Source organism: Lagopus leucura, unplaced genomic scaffold (genome assembly GCF_019238085.1).
Source record: "Lagopus leucura isolate 7727_CA_CO unplaced genomic scaffold, USGS_WTPT01 Super-Scaffold_100001, whole genome shotgun sequence".
NCBI classification, from domain to species: domain Eukaryota; kingdom Metazoa; phylum Chordata; class Aves; order Galliformes; family Phasianidae; genus Lagopus; species Lagopus leucura.
Genome location: NW_024962262.1, coordinates 10,921,195 through 10,941,777, shown reverse-complemented (window position 1 = coordinate 10,941,777; position 20,583 = coordinate 10,921,195). Strand labels below are relative to the sequence as shown.

General features: G+C 42.4%; 1 protein-coding gene across 1 annotated transcript in view; it reads left to right on the top strand.

Moving 5' to 3' along the window:
- The first annotated feature begins 8,769 nt into the window (after positions 1-8,769).
- SERPINE3 (serpin family E member 3) overlaps positions 8,770-20,583 on the top strand; it is a 19,278-nt gene continuing 7,464 nt past the window's right edge. Inside the window, exons 1-3 of the mRNA XM_042868299.1 lie at positions 8,770-9,025; positions 13,639-13,872; positions 15,615-15,812. Coding sequence (XP_042724233.1) covers positions 8,770-9,025; positions 13,639-13,872; positions 15,615-15,812 — 688 coding nt within the window. The remainder of the gene's footprint in view (positions 9,026-13,638; positions 13,873-15,614; positions 15,813-20,583) is intronic.

Here is a 20,583-nt window from a genome sequence, read left to right as displayed (position 1 = left end):
AAAAAATATGTATAAAAATGCATACATTCTTTATAGAAAACTGTCAGCAGGGAAACAATGTTGTATAACCAGGGAGAATTTGCTCTTGCAGAAGGCAATGGTCCATTTCTCAGCCAAATCAGCCACACTGCATTAAATTGGATACCAAGAGGAAGAGCAACCCACCCACACTGCTGTAAATCAACGCTTTATTGCCCTTTTTTGCACTGACTTTTATTGTCCTCAGTTAACAAAGAGGTATTTTCATTTGAAGGAGGATGCCAGTGCCATTGTAAGTGTACTTACTGATCCACTTCTGGCTCTCCTGCTTTACCCTCATCCTTATTCCCTAAGCTGACCTTGCTTCTTCTGCAGCATGACTGCTCATCCCTGTTCAGGGCTGTCCCTTCAGCTGTTCAGCTGTCCCAAGGACAGTCTCAGAAAGCTGAATACTGCAAGTCTATAGGGGCAGCAAGCCAGAGGCTTTGCCTGCCATCAGCTCATAGTGCTGCAGGACACTTTGGGCTGATCCCAAGGGGAGAGCAGGATCTGGCACCAGGGAGGCTGTCACAGGCTTTCAGATTGCACCAGGACACCAGGGAAGTATCAGCCAGAGTGTTTTGCTCTTGTCCTGGTGCTTCTCAGAATGTTCTTTTGCATCTCCTCACACACCTCGAGCAGAAACTTCCTCATCCTCCTCAGGGCACTCTTGCTACAGTGACTCAAGGATTTTGCAGATGCCAGTGGAAGTGTCTTCCCTTGCCCACCTTGCTCCCCGTGCAGTGTGCTCCTTTTGCTTTACAGGCTGCCGTGGGGCTGCCTGGGGAAGGCCATCAGCGCTGTGCTGTGCTCTCCATGTGGAAAGTGGCATTCAGCTGCTCACTCCAGGGACTGCAAGGAAATACTGAAGTCACAGTAGACAGCATGTAATGACAGCTCCTGCCATCCCTGGTCTCCATCAGAAATGGTGCTTGCACATGGGAAAGAAAAAGGGAGACATCTTAAATCCATAATCACGTTCCTTTACTGATGAAAAGGAAGAAACTATTCTTCTTTTTGGATTTCTATGCTTTTTGGGTTCTGCCTTGTAGCAATGCCAGAATGACAAGGGCTAGGTATAAAATAGAAACCTAGTTAGAAAGCCATTCTGAAAAGACCCTCCAGTTCATGCTTTCCCCTCTCGCTGCCCCTCCAGCTCCACGCAGCAGCCTCTAGGCTCTGTGCTTAAAGCCGTATCTGCCTGTAACTCACTCCCAGGGCCGGTGCTAGACCTCCCTCTGAGAAGCACATGCACCAGCAGATAATCCAGATCAATTTACCTCTGCGTACCTGGCAGAACGCTACTGTGCAGCGACCAAATATCAGAAGAGTTAGTGGTTAATTAGGATCAGGTTAATCCCTGCTGACTGCCTGTTCCTGTGCAAAAAGGGCACTAGAGGTTAGAAAGTATTAAGTGCCTTAAATGTCTACTTGCATAATGTGAAAACCAAGTGAAGATCCAGACTTTGAGCTCGGAAGTGTTGATGCAAAATTATTTACCCCAAGAAGCATTTAAACATGCATTCTATCAAAGCTAGAAAATCCATTTGAAAATTTCTCAGAGGAAATGTAGCAGATGTTTGGTCACAGAATAATCACCCAGGAACACAAAGGAGGCATCTACAGAAAAAAAAAAGCCTTAAAGACTCTGAACATTCCTTTCATCTTCAGCTTATGAAGTATAAGTTGTGTAACTGCAATAAGACTTTTCTGGGATACAACTGTACCCTGTTTTCCATTTCATCTGTTCCTGTTTATCATAAAAATACAACAGCTAAGAATTAGATAGCTTTGCATTTACACACAGTCTATGATACTCCCATGGAGCCTCGCTTTACAGAACAGACACATTTTCTTGCTAATATAAAATTATTTAATAGATTCCTGGCAACAAAATATAGATTCCAATTTGTTTCAGTGCTTAACTATTTCTAAGCATGTAATTCTTTAGTGGCATATCAAAACATGGAGATCCTTTGTGATTTCTTCTTTTTTAATGTAGCAGATACTTTAACTGAGAAAGGATCTTAGAGCAGAGAATTGGACAGCTACTTGAATGCAAATAGTAGTAGAATGGTTTTTAGAAATAGGACATACTAGTGAAGGATCTACAGGCCTACGAGAAAATGGCAAATTTATTTCTTTCTCCATATACACTGATAGATTTTTGGCCACTTCTTGCTTTTTTTTTTTTTTTTTTTTTTTTTTGCTATTAATACATTTATGTAAGGGGCATTTATGTAATAACAGGTCATTAACTCCTTTTGAGGTCATCTATTCTTGTGACTTATTCCCCATTTACAGTCTTAAACTTCTCTCGTGATATCAGCTTGGCCACTGGGGCAATGTCTATGATGTCACCAAAATGGATTATGGTGTCAAGTCAGGTGTAAACTGCAAGAGCAGATCAGCTCCCAAAGCATAAAAGTTTTGTTTTGCCCTGCAAAAGGGAAGCACCCACTGCCCACCCTTCCTCCTCCACCTGTCATGGCTGAGCAGGACCGTCAGAGTTTTCCTAGCTGGAGCTGGCTGGTATTGAAAGGACCCTTTGCTGCTGCCACAAAAACCCAGTGAGGTTCTGCCAGTGGAGCAGGGCTGCATTGGGCCCTTGATGTTTGGGGCATGCACCCACACTGCTGCTCTTCACTGCTGCCGTGGCCACATCAGAATGGCAGGAATACAGATGTCTACTTAGGAAAGAGAGGGGACCAAGAAGGTCTGGAGAAATACTGATTGTGCAAGGTCATCATCTGTGAACTGGATCAGAAGTGTGGGTGAAGAAATACTGAACACTAGGAGCAGGGTATGTCTGCTCTGACTGGGTTTGGCAAAGCATCATTCAGCCTGGATACACCTGGATGGTTCAGGCCACATGAGAAGCAAAACCACTGGTGATGAACTGGTTGGTGCAGAAATGCCCTGAAAATAGTATTTTTCCACTGTGGAGATTTCCATTTGATATCATCTGTCTCTTGCCCACTCAGTCAAATCCCTCTTTCTGGGCTTCTTATAAGAAGTCAGCTCTGCAATTGGATAAACATCTTTGTGCTATCATCTTCTGTTTTGTTCACTATAATCCCAGCAAGATCAGTAGCAGAAACTGCATTGGCAACATGCTCACATGAAGACCACTTCCAGTGTCATTTCCTTGGCATCATTTATTTGGAATTGTAGGAGACTGTAATAGTCAGTTAGATAAGCATTTGGGGGAGGAGTGGGGGAGGTATCTGAATTCAAATCAGCTTTTACCACACTTTCTATTCCTTGTCAACAGCAAATATATTTAAGTTGTCAACTCAGATAGCCAGCTGGAAGAAAAATGTGCCACCATGTTGCTCCCCAGCTCTGCTTATGGTTCACTGGCTTGTCTTATCTGAGTGTGAATTTCTACCAGCCCCTGGTGCTGGGACTACTCCCTCCCACATACAGTCTAAGTATACAGATACCAAAAGGGCAACAGTTCACGGCAGAGGTGACATTTCACAGAGTGGCAAGTAAACTGTACATGCTGATGCAGCACCTCTGAGCTCCTGCAGACAGCAAAGGGATTGATCTCTGACCACAACCATCACGGGTCAGCTGGCCACAGAGAAAGGGTCATAAGACTCTTATCACAGCCAAAGGGTTGTGGATGATGTCTCTCTGTCTAGGTAGGACACCAGTCATGAGTGATGTCCTCCAGGGGTCCATCTTGGGAGTGGTTTTCTTCAGTGTCTTTATCAATGTCATAGACAGTGGGATCAAGCATACCCTCAGCAAGTTTGTGGATGACGTCAAGCTGAGCGGTGCAGTTGACACAGTAGAAAGAAGGGATGCCATCCAAAGGGATCTGGACACTCTCAGAAAGTGGGTGCACATTAACATAATGAGATTCAGCAAGGCCAAGTGCAAGGTGTTGCACTCGAGTCAGGGCAATCCCAGATACATGTATGGGCTGTGAGATGAACTCACTGAGAGTAGCCCTGCTGAAAAGCACTTGTAGGTCCTAGTGGATGAAAAACTGGACATAAGCCACCAGTGTCCACTTGCAGCCTGAAAGGCCAACAGTATCCTGGGCTGCATCAGAAGAGAGGTGGCAGCAGGGAGAAGGGGGGGATTGTCCCCATCTGCTCTGTTCTCTTGAGGCCCCACCTGGAGTACTGCAACCAGTCTTGGGGCCCCAGTGCAAGAAAAAGATGTTAGATCAGGTCGAGAGGAGGGCCACCAGATCAGAGGGCTGGAGCACCTCTTTGGAGAAAGGCTGAGGAAGTTGGGCTTGTCAGCCTAGAGAAATGAAGACTGGAGAGATCTCATTGTGACCTTCCAATACTTAAAAGAAGCTTATAAACAGGAGAGAAAAAGGATTTTTACATGGATAGGTAGTGACAGGACAAGGGTGAATTCTTTTAGAATAAAACAGGAGAGATACAGATTAGACGTTAAGAGGAAATTCTTTACTTAGGAAGTGGTGAGGCCCTGGCACAGCCGCCTAGGGAAGCTGTGAGTGCTCCATCCCTGGAGACACTCTAGGTCAGGTAGGATGGGGCCCTGGGCAGCCTGAGCAGCTGGATGGCACTGCCCAGGGCAGGGGGTTGGAACTGGATGGTCTCGAATCTTCCAACTCAAGTTATTCTTTGATTGTACTGTATTTAGAGTCCACATGGAACAGGCTCTACTGCTAAGATCTCCATGCAGAAAATGTATATAAAGCAGGATGCTGAACTGCTGAGATAATCTCTTTGAAGCTCATGCATTTATTTTCCCAAACAGAGCTTCTAGCACCAATTTTCCAGTGCTAGCCCATCAGCCCTCACACCTCACAGGGCACCCATGAGCTCTTCAGTTTCTCACAGGGAAGAAAGCTCCAAACCTCAACACTGTGCTATAAAATCACTGCTCTGCTGCTCTACTCACAGCAGTAGTGATACAGAAAAATGAAAACACACTTTGTTCTGCTGAGCTTCTCTGAAAGAGAACCTCTACAGTAGTCACCCTTTGAAAAGCCAGGTTTTGTCTTCAAGCCCCAACAGGGGAGCAGTGCAGGAGGCAGAGGCATTAGCTGTTTTTACGTGGCGTGTAGATAGCAGTAAACAAATTCACCTGAACTTGCTCAGCTAGGTGTTTTGAGGCTCTGCAGCTAACCACCTCCCCACAGAATAATCTCTGTATTCTGAAAAGATGATGCAAATTATTCTTATCCTGAAATTCAGCACAATCTCCTTCCTAATTGAGCAAATGTGTGTGTATTTTGCAGTGAGAGCTCTCTAGTGCATCAGAGATGTAAGCAGGAGGCAAGCTGGTTTGGATTCAGTTTAATTTCCCAAGGGTTATATATTTTAAAGAGTGTAAGCACAAAAAAATGGCACTGATTAAAGGCTAAATCTTATTCTCATTTACAAAGGGGGTGAAGTACAATAATTCTGCTGATACCAGGGTTGTGCTGGAGTGAAAGGAAGATTGCTGGAGACTCCTCTGATGCAAGAAAGCAAATGAGGGGGTTCTGAAGAAGAACATCTGCTTCATGCAGCCTGTCTGTGGGCTATATTCTGCCCTGAATTGCTATGTAAAGACAGTTTAGCAGGAGCCCAAGTTGACTGGAGCCTAAAAGCAGAACTGCTGCCCCTCTCTTCTAAGTAGTCTAGCAACAGCAACAGCTAGAATCAGTTTTGCTAAAGCCACAAATATCACACCAGAGAAAACTCCAGTTTTGTAGGAGAGACAACTGGGGAAAAAGAGTCCAAAGGCATCTCCCTCACCCACAGTATACATGTTCCAGATTGCCATCTGAGCACCACTGTACCTTGTCTTCTCCAAACAACTCCGGTCTGTGCCTTTCCTCACTGCCCTCAGAGGCAGACTAAGTCATCTCAATGTCAAGAAGCAGCCCTCAAAAAACAGCTTTTTTTTTTCTCTTTCTGTCCCTGAGGAGTGGGGACAAATCAGTTACTTTCTTAAAAATAAGTTTTTCCATTTTTTTCAAAGACAAAATTTATCAATAGTTTCCTCAGGACCTTGTGATTCTTATCCAGATGAAGACTCAGAGAAGGATATTATGCCCAAGCTAGGATGCAAGTAAGTCAAAATTCCCTAAAAAGTTGTTAAAAATAACCAATGAGACCTTCTGTGGTAAACCAGAACGTATTTTGCTCTGATTTCCACAGAAATGATGCTGTGTTCCGCCATATTTATGCTGGGCCCAACTTTCAGTTTTATGTCCCATGAACACTTACCCCAAATCTGAATAGCAACATTGGCTTAATTTTTGCCAGGTGAAAATTTAATATTAATTTTTGATAGCAATGTCTAAAGCCATCAGGGGCTCACTATCCTTTTTCCAAATCTTAATTATTCTACAGGAGAATATCAGGAAGGGCACAGAGGAAATGCCTCGTGTTCTGGTGCTGCTGGGAACACCACACCAAGCCAGCTGTACAGTCATAGAATCTTAGATTCATAGAACAGCTTGGGTTGGAAGGGACCTCAAGGGTCATCATGCTCCAACCCTGCTATTGCGTGCAGGGTCACCAACCTGGCACCAGGCTGCCCAGGGTCCAATTCAACCAGTCCTCATCCATGACCTGAAACACATTAGAAAATGATGGTGGCAAGCCCTTCAAGAAGCCATCTGGTGTTCTCAGCTTAATTCCCTTTGATTACATCTCCAGCCCAGTGGCACCACTAGCAACTTCAATAGGGAGATCCTCTTTAAGCAGAACTCTTAAGACCAAGTGCACTTTTCAGTATGAGAATACTGCCACTGACTTTGATGGCAGAACCTATAACTATGCCTGTGGTCCTAACTTGGGACTTGCCAAACTCAAGCTCTCTACCAGTCCTAACAGGAATATGGTGCAAACCCCTGGATATTGAGGCAGCTCTCTGTACCAGGACCTATTCTGTCACTTTCTAAAAGAAGCAGAAAAGGAGGATCATTTTTGTTGTTCTCATTTGGGCCCTAATTCAATTGAGTCACTGCTCCTCCGCTGCCAAAGGTGGAACAGCAGGGCTTAAAAGCTATTTTTTGGTTGTAGTGACCTTGTGATTTCTTTCCCAGATGCAACAGAGCTGTACAGTTTAAGATAGCCAGGTACCTGTGTAATGTCAAACACCATGAAGTTCTTCGAGCTGCGGCTTTACGAACACTTCTAGACCACAACCTTGTGTGGCTGTGAGGAGGCTGTGAGGCTGAACCTGTGAATGATGAGCAGGGTTTGATTCTGTCATGTGAAGAAAGCCATGAACCACTGAAATTCCCTTTAAAGTGATCTTTGGAGTGGTCTCCACCACAGCTGTTCTGCTCCAGGTTCATTTCAAAGCAACCCCATCCTTATTTCCTCCCCTTTAAGGCACCGGTTTGTTGTTTCTTTCCCCCTGGAAACTAAAGAGTGAATGAAAATTTTCATATTTGGGATGGCATTAAAAAAAAAAGAAAAAAAAAAAAAGGGCAAATAAAGACATTTTAATTGCATGGGATTTTTTCTGCATAAGATTTCAAAATAGGGGGAAAAAGTAGCTACGTGCCTGGTACACAGTGAGCCCTTTCTCTTCCCCTTTGTGTCAGAGGAATCAATGGAATTCATATAAAAGCAGGAGGGGGTGGGAAGAGAGATAGGAGATGCCTTGCTCGGTACCAGCAGGTCACAAGCCTCATGAGGCTGGGGCAGTGCTTGGAAGGCAGTTGCCGGCTCTATCTCCATGTGTAACTTTTTGTTCCTTGCCTTGGATTTGCTGGTCAGTGGCATGCTGCTTTGCCTGGCTCTCTATAGAGCTTGTAGCCTACAGGAATTTGGACAGAGTGGTACAGACATCGCCGACAGAGACTCTGATCACTGACTATCCCTTTAAATGCAGTCTCATGACTTAGTCTTTACTCCACTACCTATTAAAGAAGGAGACAAGGCGTACATAGACAGCTTCAATTCAGACATCCAGAAGGACTCAGAAAGGCAAGACAATTTAACAGAGCTAACTGTGAGTAAATGCAAAGAATTAGAGGTGATCTCTAGAGCAAAGGGCATGGAGAAAGATTTGTAGGAAATCCTCAAGTGAAAGAAGGTGCAGTGTTTCCTTAAATGTGTTTGCATACGTCATTCAAAAGGTGAAATTCTGCAAAAAAGAAAGAAGCTATTTTGTTGTTTTACCATTTTTCCCTTCAATACAAATCTAAGTGTATCTTAATATAACGTGAACAAATTCTTGATTTCCCAAAAAATTCCAAAGCAGTGATTTTGTGCTGCGGGCACCAAAGCCTTTTGCAAATGCAACTTTTTATTCCTTAGTATGAACTGCACAGGAGGAATATCTGGGTGGGAAATTTGAAGGCAGCCTTTTGCAAACATGGATGGAACCTCCAGGCTGGAGCCTGCAGCTGAACACCTGCATCTGTTGAGGGGTGGGCTTCCTTTGGGGAGTGCTGGAAGTGACTCTTTCTCTGGGGATGGAAAGGAGCTGGGGGTGCTGGGCAGTGTGGAGAGCACAGAGCTTTCACCAAGGGGTCCCTTCACACTGCAGGTCACTGTTTTATTAATTGAGGAGCACTGTGTCTCCATGTGCTGCACTGACCAACCATCCTGTATGGGTACAGCATACTAGAAAAGCTTGATTCTTGTTAGCCAGGAGTAGTCAGTGTGTCCCTACACCTTATCTTTTAATGGCAACCGCTACTGACTAGATATGGGCAGGTGCTTTACCACTTATCATTAATTGTCTAAGTACCTCTGTTATTAATTGCAGGTATGACTATCTGGTGGAGTGCCTTCTCAGCTCACCTTCATGTTGCCCATCGTCTTCTTTGCATTCATCCTTACTTGGTGCTTAAACAAAGGCAACTGCATCTCCTATGATGAGCTGAAGGACCTGAAGATTGAATTAGCAATCAATCTCTACCGCCGTGCCTCTGAAGCAGACAACAGAACCAACTTGGTCATTTCCCCAGCAAGCGTGGCCATTTCTTTGGAGCTGCTGCAGTTTGGAGCTCAAGGAAATACCTTCATGGAGCTGCAGAATGCTCTAGGATACAACGTTCATGGTAATGTACCACATTAAAATAATACTGATTTCCCTATGTTTTGCAGGAAAGCCTTACTAAGGAGATGACACTCGTATGTGTCTAATGAGTTATTTTTTTTCTACCTCACTGCAAAAATGTAATTTGGAAGTGTTTTCTCTGGATTTGACAGGCAGATGTCAGCACAGACAAAGGACACTCAGTAGACACGCATTATTATTCCTTCTTTTCAAGTACTGCTTACTCTTTCACTGGAGTACAACTGCTCCTAAAGAAGATTCTTCCGTGAAAGCAAAACTGATCTTGGTTCCCCAGGGCTTCATGGTGCCTGCTGTGAGCTGGCCTCCACTGTGTCCTCTGCACGGAGATGTCGAGGAGACAACAGTCATTTTGTCTCCTACCCTAATCTCAAATTGAGAAACTGAATTATCTTTAGGACTTATGCCTTTATCCTAGTGTTATTATAACTGGCTGAAAAAATGAAAATTTTCATCTTCCAGCAAAAAAAATTAGAAGAAAATTTAGCAGAAGGTGACTGGCAGGAAATGAGTTGTATGGACAGGTGGATGGCATGATTACATCTTCCCATGAAAGCAGGCTAAAATAAAAGGCTCTCTGGGAAGAGATATGGAAAAGGCAGATATCTTACAAGCTGGCATGAATCAGCTGAATTTAAGGATGTTGTCTTCCTTTTAATTGTGAATTATCCTACCATCTCACATCACATGTCCAAAACTGTTTGACATGATGGGCACAATGTTTATAAGTAGATGGCTGTCTCATCTTCAAAATTTGTAGCTTATATACAAGACTTATGTAAAGAGATAACACTATTATTTCTCAGCATAAAATTTGCTTTCGGTATATGAAAACTAAAGATAAGACCTACAGTAATTTCACTGTCCTGTGCTGTAACCTACCTTAGTCATCAGTGCCATTCTCCATATCATTGCTATTCAAAACCAATATAGCAGTACAAGCTAATTCTGGCTGATACACTTTCTGTAAATTCGGTAGGGTGATTTTAAACAGCATTAGCTCAGACAGGGATTTTACCTCAGCAATTGCCATGCTTTTTGCTGCATAAAGATTCAATTATTGAGGAGAGAATATTAAGTTAGATGGAATATTGCACATTGAAATTCAAGCACAAATCTCCACACAAGATATAGCTATGAGAAGTATAGATATTATTAATGACCTGGTGGCTCTTTTGCACTGTCCTCCTTTTTGTATGTCGCGGAATATCAACCAGACATTCTATCTCTACTTTAATTTCTCTCTAGTTTATGGCATTAGCCATGTGCATTAAGGCTTTTAGCAATATTAATGTATGAATGTGAGAAAAAAGTAGAATTGGATCCATTGTTATTATTCATGATAACACATTTACAGTGGGGGAGAGAGAAATCGTGTCCTCCAATGGTTTACATCTAATAAATAAGTACTTAGCCCAGATTTCATATGAGTAAAAGCAAACTGCTCATATATATATATATATGTGGTGATGCACTGGAAAGGTGGACCGAGGAAGTTGTGGATGCCCCATCCCTGGAGGCATTCAAGGCCAGGCTGGACGTGGCTCTGGGCAGCCTGGTCTGGTGGTTGGCGACCCTGCACATAGCAGGGGGTTGGAACTGGGTGAGCATTGTGGTCCTTTTCAACCCAGGCCATTCTGTGATTCTATGATTCTATGATATTCCATTTTTCCACTAGATATTTGCATTCATATTTTAGTTGGTCCTTCTTTCACAATAATGAAGGATGTGGTTAAAATCTTGGCAGTCAAAAAACAGTGAAAGCATTGATGGTTCATGCACCATTCACAGAGAATCGGCTCTTACATGCACCCGTAATCTTTTATCACTTGGAAGACTGATTCACCTTTATTATTTCTAATTTAATTTATTTTCTAATATAAGAAAAGCGGTGTTTAAAGGGATGTCTTGAAAAAAATATAGACAAAATAACACACTTAAAAATGTTTTCTCCTTGCTGTTTTATGTGATCCATAGTAGAGTATTTTAAAGTAATTTTGAACTGCTTTCTGAGTAAGAATTCAGGACTTTGGTTAGCTAAGTGCTTTGATATGACTGAAATTCCAAGCTCAGGATACCACACCTCACATTAACATCTGCTTCCAATTTACCATCTTTGATTTCTTTCGTCCTCCAGAGAGCTTGCCAAATGCTCCCACACTAATGCAAAACACATAAGAAAAGCACTTTACACCTCAAACTGTGTGAGTTTTCTTGACATCTGTTCAAGGAGTTCAATATTTTATCCCTTCAAGAGTAATAGATCTAAGCTTTAATACCAGCCTTCATAGAGGTGATTGGTCTCCCTGCAGGTTATTAGGGAAGCACTGCTAGACTAGAAAACCCACACACTGGATTCTTGGGTGGTAGAAATAGGAAGACATGAAGACATTAAACTTTCCCTTTAGCTCAGCACAAATCTGTACTGATGCAGTAGAAGTCTTCTGATGAGGTGAGGGACCTGGCTGGGAGCTGGAGTGTCACAGTGACATTACCTTTGGCTCGATGCTCAGCATGGGGCAGGTCAATAAAAGCAGGATAGATCCAGCCCACCAAAATTCTCGCTGGATTACCTGCCCCAAATCACTCACGTCCAAATCTGCCTACCCTCAGTGCTGCCTCTGGGAAACTGAGGACTTCCTTCAACAGTCTCCCTGGGGTCAAAAATAACAAAAAGAATGTTTCTAACCAGGACCATAACAGTGAGCCCCACTGTGCCCAGAGTTCCCCAGGCATTTGGCCAAGGCAGAGGAGCACCGGAGCTGATTGCAACACTCTGCAGAAGCATGGAGCACAGTACTTATCTCCCTGAAGATGGTGGCCATTAATTTGTACGTAACAGTGAAGACATACAATGACTATCCACCTAGGGAAATCAGAAAGACCTTGTTGATCCCACAGACCCAATGGGCAGTGGTGTCTTGCTGAAGAACAGCAGTGCTCTACTCCTCGAGGCAGGCTTATTTATAGGAAGAACAACCTGGAGGAAGCTTCCTACAGGGAAGTGAAAAAGTCTAAAAGATGTCATTGGGTGGATGTAGGTAAGTCTTCTCCAAGGGCTATAGGAAAGGGGCTCACCCACACACTTGGGAAGTCTGAGGCAACGTGGAAAACATCAACATTGCTCAGACTAGGTGCAAGTGCTGAGCCTCAGGCAGCCACTTCAGCATGAATTGTCTCATCAAAAACTATTAGAGTGAGCAAATTAATGACAAGAAAAACAATTGTTAAATCACTCCTTGGGGAAACCTGCTAGAAACATTGTGATTTTAGAAACACACGGTCCTCCTAAGTTTGGAAGACCCGCATCCTTGCTGGCCTACAACATATCCTTGTATCCATCACACCAACCCCCACCATTGGCCCACTGTGAGTTGCCCAGTAACTGGAGACTGGGGCACTGTTCTGCTGTTTTCATTAGTATTTTGGTCAATCCACTAGGGAATACATTATTGAATCTTTGAATATTCGTAGTTTCTACAAGCATTTTTGATGGCCTGATTAAAATTTAAAAGGATCTTAGCAAATCAGAGAAATGTGTGAAATGAATAGGACATAATTCAGTAAGCATAATTCAAAATTCTGCATTTAGAAGGAGCAATCATCAGTTCAGGTAAAGAAACTATGAGTTAATGAGCAGTTTTTTATAAAAGGATTGGAATGGCTCATAAAAATTAAAATTTAAAGAAAAATATTGCATGAAAAATATATTTGTAATTCAGAAAGAACAGAAATTATTGTCATTTGTATAGGAGTCACTTGTGACAGACATCAAGAAATGTCAACTCTATTTAGCATTGTCAGGCCTTATATACAATATAGGATCAGTTTGGGACAGTGTCCTTCAAAACTGAAGGGTTAAGAGTAACAGACAGAGCTGGAGCAGTCAGGGAGATACTATCCCTAGGTTGGATATTCCTATTCTCAGGCTGGATATTAGGAAACACTCATTTACAGAAAGGGTTGTTAAGCACTGGAATAGGCTGCCCAGGGGGGTGTTTGAGTCTCCATGCCCTGGATGTGTTCAAAAACCGTTTGGATGTGGTGCTCAGGGACATGATTTAGCAGAGGGTTGTTAGAGTTAGGGTAGGATGGTCAGGTTGTGGTTGGACTTGATGATCTTTAAGGTCTTTTCCAACCTGAGTGATTCTATGATTCTGTGATTCCTGGGATGGGTGGCACCACTGATAACGTGAGGAAGAGATGTATGTCAGTACTGTACCAACAGCAGCTCAGCCAGTCACTACTGGAGGATCTCAGTCTCACAGATGAGAACTCAGAGAATGCCCCAAATGAATAACATTACTTAGGAACCACAAGAGCTATATTCACATGCATAACAGTGTGATCATGACATTGCATCAGCCATTTGATATATCTGCACTAGAGTGACTTCTACAGCAGCACAAAGAACAATTTTCTATGCCCATTGTGTCATTGTGCTCTACAGGAATACCCTATCATGTCAAGGTTACTACAGCTGTGAAAGTGCTTTAACTTTCAGAGAACAGTGGTGCCACCAATAGAGGTCAGAGCTCCTGAGATCTGATGCTTCAACATAATAATTGCAGTTATTCCTTCCCTCTCCCTTGGCAGATCAAAGCGTGCAGGATATGTTACTCAAGCTGTATGAAGGAGCAGCTGACTCTGGCCAGGGTGCTGTGGTGCAGCTGGCATGCTCCCTCTTCACGCACACTGGTGTGCAGCTCTCACCCCACTTTGCTGCACGTGTCACGCACTGGGCCAACAGCAGCCTTCAGCAAGCTGACTTCACCAACCCCAACCAAACTGCAGCCCAGATACAGGGGTGGATCATCAGTAACATTGCAGGTAGTATTGCAACCCATGAGAATGATTGCACATGAATAAAATGTAAAATAAGAATAACGAGAGAACATTTATTTAACCAAGAATAAAGCTTTTTGCCACACTCCACCTTGCTCAAACCAAGACTCTTAGCTTAGAAAAGAGAAGGCTCCAGGGAGACCTCATTGTGGCCTTCCAGTACTTGAAGGGAGCATATAAACAGGATGGAGAATGGCTGTTTACAAGGGTGGATAGTGATTGGACAAGGGGGAATGATTTTAAACTGAGACAGTGGAGGTTCAGGTTAGATATTAGGAGGAAGTTTTCCACACAGAGGGTGGTGGTGCACTGAAACAGGTTGCCCAAGGAGGTTGTGGATGCCCCATCCCTGGAGGCATTCAAGGCCAGGCTGGATGTGGCTCTGGGCAGCCTGGTCTGCTGGTTGGTGACCCTGCACATAGCAGGGGGTTGAAACTGGATGAGCACTGTGGTCATTTTCAACCCAGGCCATTCTGTGATTCTATAATTCTATGATTCTATGATTCTATGATTCTATGATTCTGTGATTCTGTGATTCTAAGACTAATAGCCAGGAAATCTTACTCTTGTGCTCATTTCTAATGGGAGGAAGGAGGAAGGAGCCGGAATAAGTCTGAATCTCTGACTGTAAGTTTGCAATATCAAGCCATAAAGTTCTTGGCCTTATTCCTCTAATTTTTAAAATGGGAATCCTTTTCAGTGCTCTCAGTTTTAACGAGGAGCAGCCAAACTCCCCTGTGGCCAAGCTTGCTGCACAGAACGCTTTCATTGCTGTGGTGGGGAGCATGGAGGGCTGTAAGCCAGACTCTGAAGTTAAAAAGTCAAAATAGGAAATGAAAAGAGCTCCACACAAGTAACAAAGGTAGTGAAATTAAATGTGTGTAAATGAAAAAAAAAAAAATTAATTAAAAAAGCAAGTCCTTAGAAGCAGTAAACAAAATAAATCCCTGATTTGCCCCATCAACTTAAATTACTTGAGTGTTAATTTGGGCACTAATACATAATGTGATGTTGAAAGTATACATTAAAGCTGCTAGTCCAAAAAAATTCTATCCTTCTTAAATGAGCTGTAATAATTGATCCAACTTTACAATAAGAAACTTCCTCTAGAAGTAGACACTAAAATGGGAGTCCATGTTGTGGTACTCACAAGAGTGTCATAGAATCATAGAACTATTAAAGTTGGATAAAAACACAAAAATCATCTTGTCCAACCACTGTCCCTTCCTCATCATGCCAGCTAACCATGTCCCTCACTGCCATATTCACTCTTTCCTTGAAGACCTGCAGAGATGGTGAGTCCCCCACCTCCCTGGGCAGCCTTGCCACTGCCTCACCACTCTTTCTGAGGAGAAATTTTTCATATTAATCTGAACCTCCCATGGTGCAACTTCAGGCCGTTCTCCCTTGTCCTATCACTATTGCCTGGGAGAGGAGGCTGAGCCTCACCTTGCACAACCACCTTTCAGAGAGTTGTATATAATAAATTAAAAGTGAATCACACTTCAGGACTCTGAGATGCCCAAAGCAGATCGAGGTGAACTACTAATTAAATTAGAGAGGGGCAGAATTAGGACATGAGATGCAGATGCCTTAGTTACTTCATCAAGGGATCTGTAGTCATGGGTTGATTACATTAGGAATTTCTGGATCTAAAGATGAAAGACAGCAAAATATGCACTGGCATGTTTATGTGAGAAAATCATCTCCATCTCTCTCCCTTGCAGACAGGGACGTGCACGGCGTGCCTTCTGAGGAAGCTGTGTCACCGCTCAGCCGGGTGGCTGTGGTGAGCACCATGTATTTCAAGAGCACGTGGCTGAAGAAGTTTTCCTTTATGGATACCCAGATCTTGCCTTTTACCACGGCAGAGAGCTCAACCCTGAAAGTACCCACAATGCATCACACAGCTGAAGTTAACTACGGTAACTGCTCTCGTTCCAGATTCACAGAGATAGTATTCTCCTCTCAAAGGTTTGAAGTATATGGGCTGTGACACAACAACTTGTGCGGCAGGCTTAATTTTCAACCATGAGGAAGTTTACAACCCTTTTTAATATAAAAAGCTCCTTTCCCTTCTGCCATAAATTTGTGAGCTTTGCTTGGATAAAAAGCTTTCTAATTCCAAGTCTAAATTTCTTCAAGACCAATTTATGTCTTAGTACTGTGCAAGACATGTCTTCCAACTTAAATAGTTTATTTCAGCTTTGATATTTACTCCTAAACATATTTATAAATAAATAATGAAATTGGCTAAAATGAAGATGCCAGGCTCATCTAGTCTTTTCATTAAATAGATACTCCAGTTCTCTAGGAGTCTTTTTATGTACTTTTCCAATTCACGTTAATCTTCCCTGAAAGTAAGGGATAAGAAATTTATATCATAATTGTAATGGGTCATATACACACTCAGTATTTTGCTCTGTCTAGGCACTGGAATGGACTGCCCAGGGAGGTGGTGGAGTCACCGATGCTAAGGGTGTTCAAGGAAAGGCTGGATGTTGTGTTGAGGGACATGGTTTAGTGGGACCTATTGGGAATAGATGAACGGTTGGACTGGATGATCTTGAAGGTCTTTTCCAACCTTGGTGATTCTATGATTCTATGATTCTTTGCTAAAATGCACTGTTTAGCGCATTGAGTGGTTACTCAGGCTGCACCCTACCTGTTCTGTTCTCCCAACATTCCATTTTTTCTTTCAGCTGATGAGTCACAGGTAAATTAAGGGCAAGGAAATCTTAATAAATGCATGCCTTTTTGTGTTGGCTTCTTGGACACTATGGGATTTCCACCATCCCAGTCATCAATGTAACCTCACTGTCCATTTTTGATGAAAGTCTTCAGTATTGGCAATGCTTTGAACTCTTTTCAGCATGGGAACCCCACTTTCATCTTAACTAATCTTAATCTCCTCTTCAAGCAGGTGCATTCTATCTTCAATTTCATTTCATTTCATTCATTGGTTCTAGCTACCATCACTTCTACCTGTTAGTAGTGCCATAGTGAATCTGTGTCTAATGTTCTTCCTTAAAATCAGATGGCTGGATCTGTGCCTTTTTACCAAATCAATTACCCAACCAGAAAGATACTAGGACCTGCCTGATGTTGCAGTTTATCTCACTTTCTGTATCCCTCTTTGACTTGTCCATTTGCTTCTCCAGTATATTCTAAACTTTTTCACATGAAGACCTAAAATTTCCCAGACTACTCTATTTTTCTTTATAAATACACTTCTGCTTTCTAGACTCTCATCTAGAGATGCAGACTCTGACTCTGCAGGTTTCTGGAAAATCTTTGCTAACACGCTTTCAATTTTCACATTCATCCTCTTTGAATTCTAAAGTGGTAACTACCCAAGACCCAGATTTGTCTCTCTGAAGTAGGTCAAATTTCATTTGCACCCCTGGCATTGCAAGTCCTCTTGTTCTTTCCTCATTCCCATTAGGTACTTCACTGCTCACTGTTACTCAATAATTTATCATCAAGCTAATCCTTTTCCATAATTTCCAGCAAATAATTGGAGATAAATTAAAAAAAAAAAAAAAAGAGAGAATTCAGTGTTCAGCAGCACCATTCTTTCTTCCTTTTTCTCTTGTTTCCACAGCTAAAGCAGTTTCCTTTTCTGGTCACATCAAGCAGGCAGTTAGCCACTCATTATTTCTACAGCTCTTTATCTTGGAACCCACCTGTCTGAGGAATCATTCTTTTCCACTTTGCAAGCTTGCTTCTATTGCTGTGGCTTTGTCTGTGGTATTTCCTCTTCAAGAAAACCTGTGGTGTGTCCAACACACTTCTTTCTCCCGTCTCCCGAGGATCACCCATTCCTGAACACACTCACACTTCTGGGTTGGAGTGTTCCTATTCCTCTGGTGCATTCAACTCTTTTAGAAGGGAATTAACTTCAATTTCGAATGCAGAATTTCCTTTTGCAAAACCCAGTGCCTCCTCATCCTCATCACTGAGCAGTGTAAGCTACTACATCAGCTCATGGTCAGTCAGCCCTGGGTGATGCTGTATCCCCAGCTAACTGCAGGGTACATGGCTGCTCATGTAGTCCAAAACTACATCACTCTTTGCACCTTTGTTAGCTATCCAGTTAGACAAAATGGGTTTCTTGGGACTAACACATACCTATCAGCTCAGGAGCAAGCCTTTTCTCTGAACTTTTAGTGGGGTGAGACATAAATGAGAAGTCTAAAATGTCTGAGCCAAATTCTTTGTCATAAGAAATGCTACAGATATTTCCAACTAACTTGTTTAAAAGTCATAAATTCATAGAGTCATCTCATCCAAGCACCAACCCATCCCCACCATGCCTGCTGACCATGTCCATCAGTGCTATATCCACTCTTTTCTTGAACACCTCCAGGGACAGTGACTCCACCACTTCCAATACTTCACCACTCTTTCTGAGAATAAATTTCTCCTGATATCCAAGCTAAATTTCTCCTGGTGCCCCCACCTCACCACAACATCCTTTCCAGCAGTTATAGTGATAAGGACTCCCCTGAGCCTCCTTTTCTCCACACTGAACAATCCCAGTTCCCTCAGCTGCTCCCCATAAGACTTGTGTTCCAGACCCTTCACAGCTTTGTTGTCCTTCCCTGGTCACGCTCCAGGGCCTGGCCAGGGACTGGCCTACTACAACAAAAGAGAGATCTGAAATAACTTTCCTTCATTATCAAATTATTGCAGATGTCCATCACCAGGATCGAAAACAAAGATCAAGAAAGTTTAACTGTGGACGATGTTGATCATTTACAACATTTTTTATCCTTTTAATGTGGCCATGCAGAACAAATCAGCCTGGGAACTATCAATGATGCTAAGAAAGTGTCAAGATTACTATTTGTGCAAGCCTGTTAGGTACTGCAGCTATATTACATGTTCTTTTTTTCAAGCAATTTGTTAACTATATTTGAATACTAATTTAGCTGTGTACCGTTCTTATGGGATGCTAAAAATCAGTTCAAGCAAGGAAGGCAAAACATCCCAACTCAATCATACCAAGTCTTTAGTTTTCTTTTTAATTAACAAATAAGGTCTGTATAATCTCTGTAGACATAACAGACTTCAAAATATCATCATATCCATGAATTAAATCACTCCCATCCCGTGCAGAACACAAATCCTCTCTGCAAATCAGAAGAGAGTTTGTTTCCACCAAAACAACCCACGTGCTGGGAGATGGTTTTACCAGAGCAGTTCCCTCTCAGCACTGCATGGTGGGACGGCTGATATCAGAATATAACATTTCTAGGTTCTAGCAGGACTACCAGCATGCACTGAATGCTATCTAACCCAGATTTGCAAAACTAGCAAACATTTTACATGAAATATTTAAGACATTCTATATCTCTGTGTTTATGAGCAGATATTTAGGTATGATGAACAATAACTAAGTATATTCCACTATTTATAAAACTGACTCAAAAAGCATGAGCATCTACCCTCACAAGACACAGCTACTACAGTTGAGTTGGAAGGGAGTAGACTATTTTGAATGGTCTGCAGCAGTGGTAATAATAATTCATTTGCTTGTAACCTGTATTTAACTCTTTCTCTGACAACTGATTCTGAGTTTTCCTGAAATGCTATCCATTGGATTTAGAGATGATAAAATAAGAAAGGAAAATAGTGATAATTGGATCTATTCTACTGTGTAACGGTCCATTAGGAATGCTTCGATTATCTGTTCATTGAAATATGGAATTAAAGTCATTGTTATAACACATTTAAATAATTACAGGGTTGGAAGCCAAACAGCTTTTACCTTTGAGAATGGTTTTTAAAACCTTCATCTGATTTTGATAGGTTTTTCAGTTTTCAAAATGAATACACTGGCTGCCTTTATAAGTATATGCCCAAATGCTTTACCATTTAATATAGCTGTTGGCCTGAAATAAGATTAAAACTCAATGTTAGTAAAGAGGGAAATGCAAGGAAAAGAAGGTTTCAGTTAATTAAATAGTATATATATGTATTTTTTAATTGTTTCTTTCAGCAATTAATTTTTAGTGAAAAATACTAGAGGGAAACCATGAGGAATAAAGAAAGCTTATTCAAAGAACAGGCACTGCAGGAACTGTCACCATTCAGTTATTGTCATAACCTTGCTAATAAACATAGGATAGTCCAAAAGTAATGCCTCCTAATTATTTCCATGGAAACTACAACAGGTAAAAAATAGCACAGTAACACTATTTGATAGAGCAGATTTTGATAAACCAGATGAGGTTTAACAAAAGCAAGTGTAGAGTCTTGCATCCATAATTGCATGCAGCAGTACAGGGTGGGGGATGAGCTGCTGGAGAGGAGCTCTGCAGAGAGGGACCTGGGTGTCCTGGTTGACGACAGGTTGGCCATGAGCCAGCAGTGTGCCCTTGTGGCCAAGAGGGCCAATGGCATCCTGGGGTGCATTAAAAAGAGCGTGGCCAGCAGATCGAGGGAGGTGATCCTCCCCCTCTACTCTGCCCTGGTAAGGCCTCATCTGGAGTACTGCGTCCAGTTCTGGGCTCCCCAGTACAAAACAGACAGGGATCTCTTGGAAAGAGTCCAGCAGAGGGACACGAAGATGTTGAATTGCCTGGAGCATCTCTCTTATGAAGAAAGGCTGAGTGAACTGGGTCTGTTCAGCCTTGAGAAAAGGAGACTGAGAGGGGACCTGATTCAGGTCTATAAATATCTAAGGTGTGG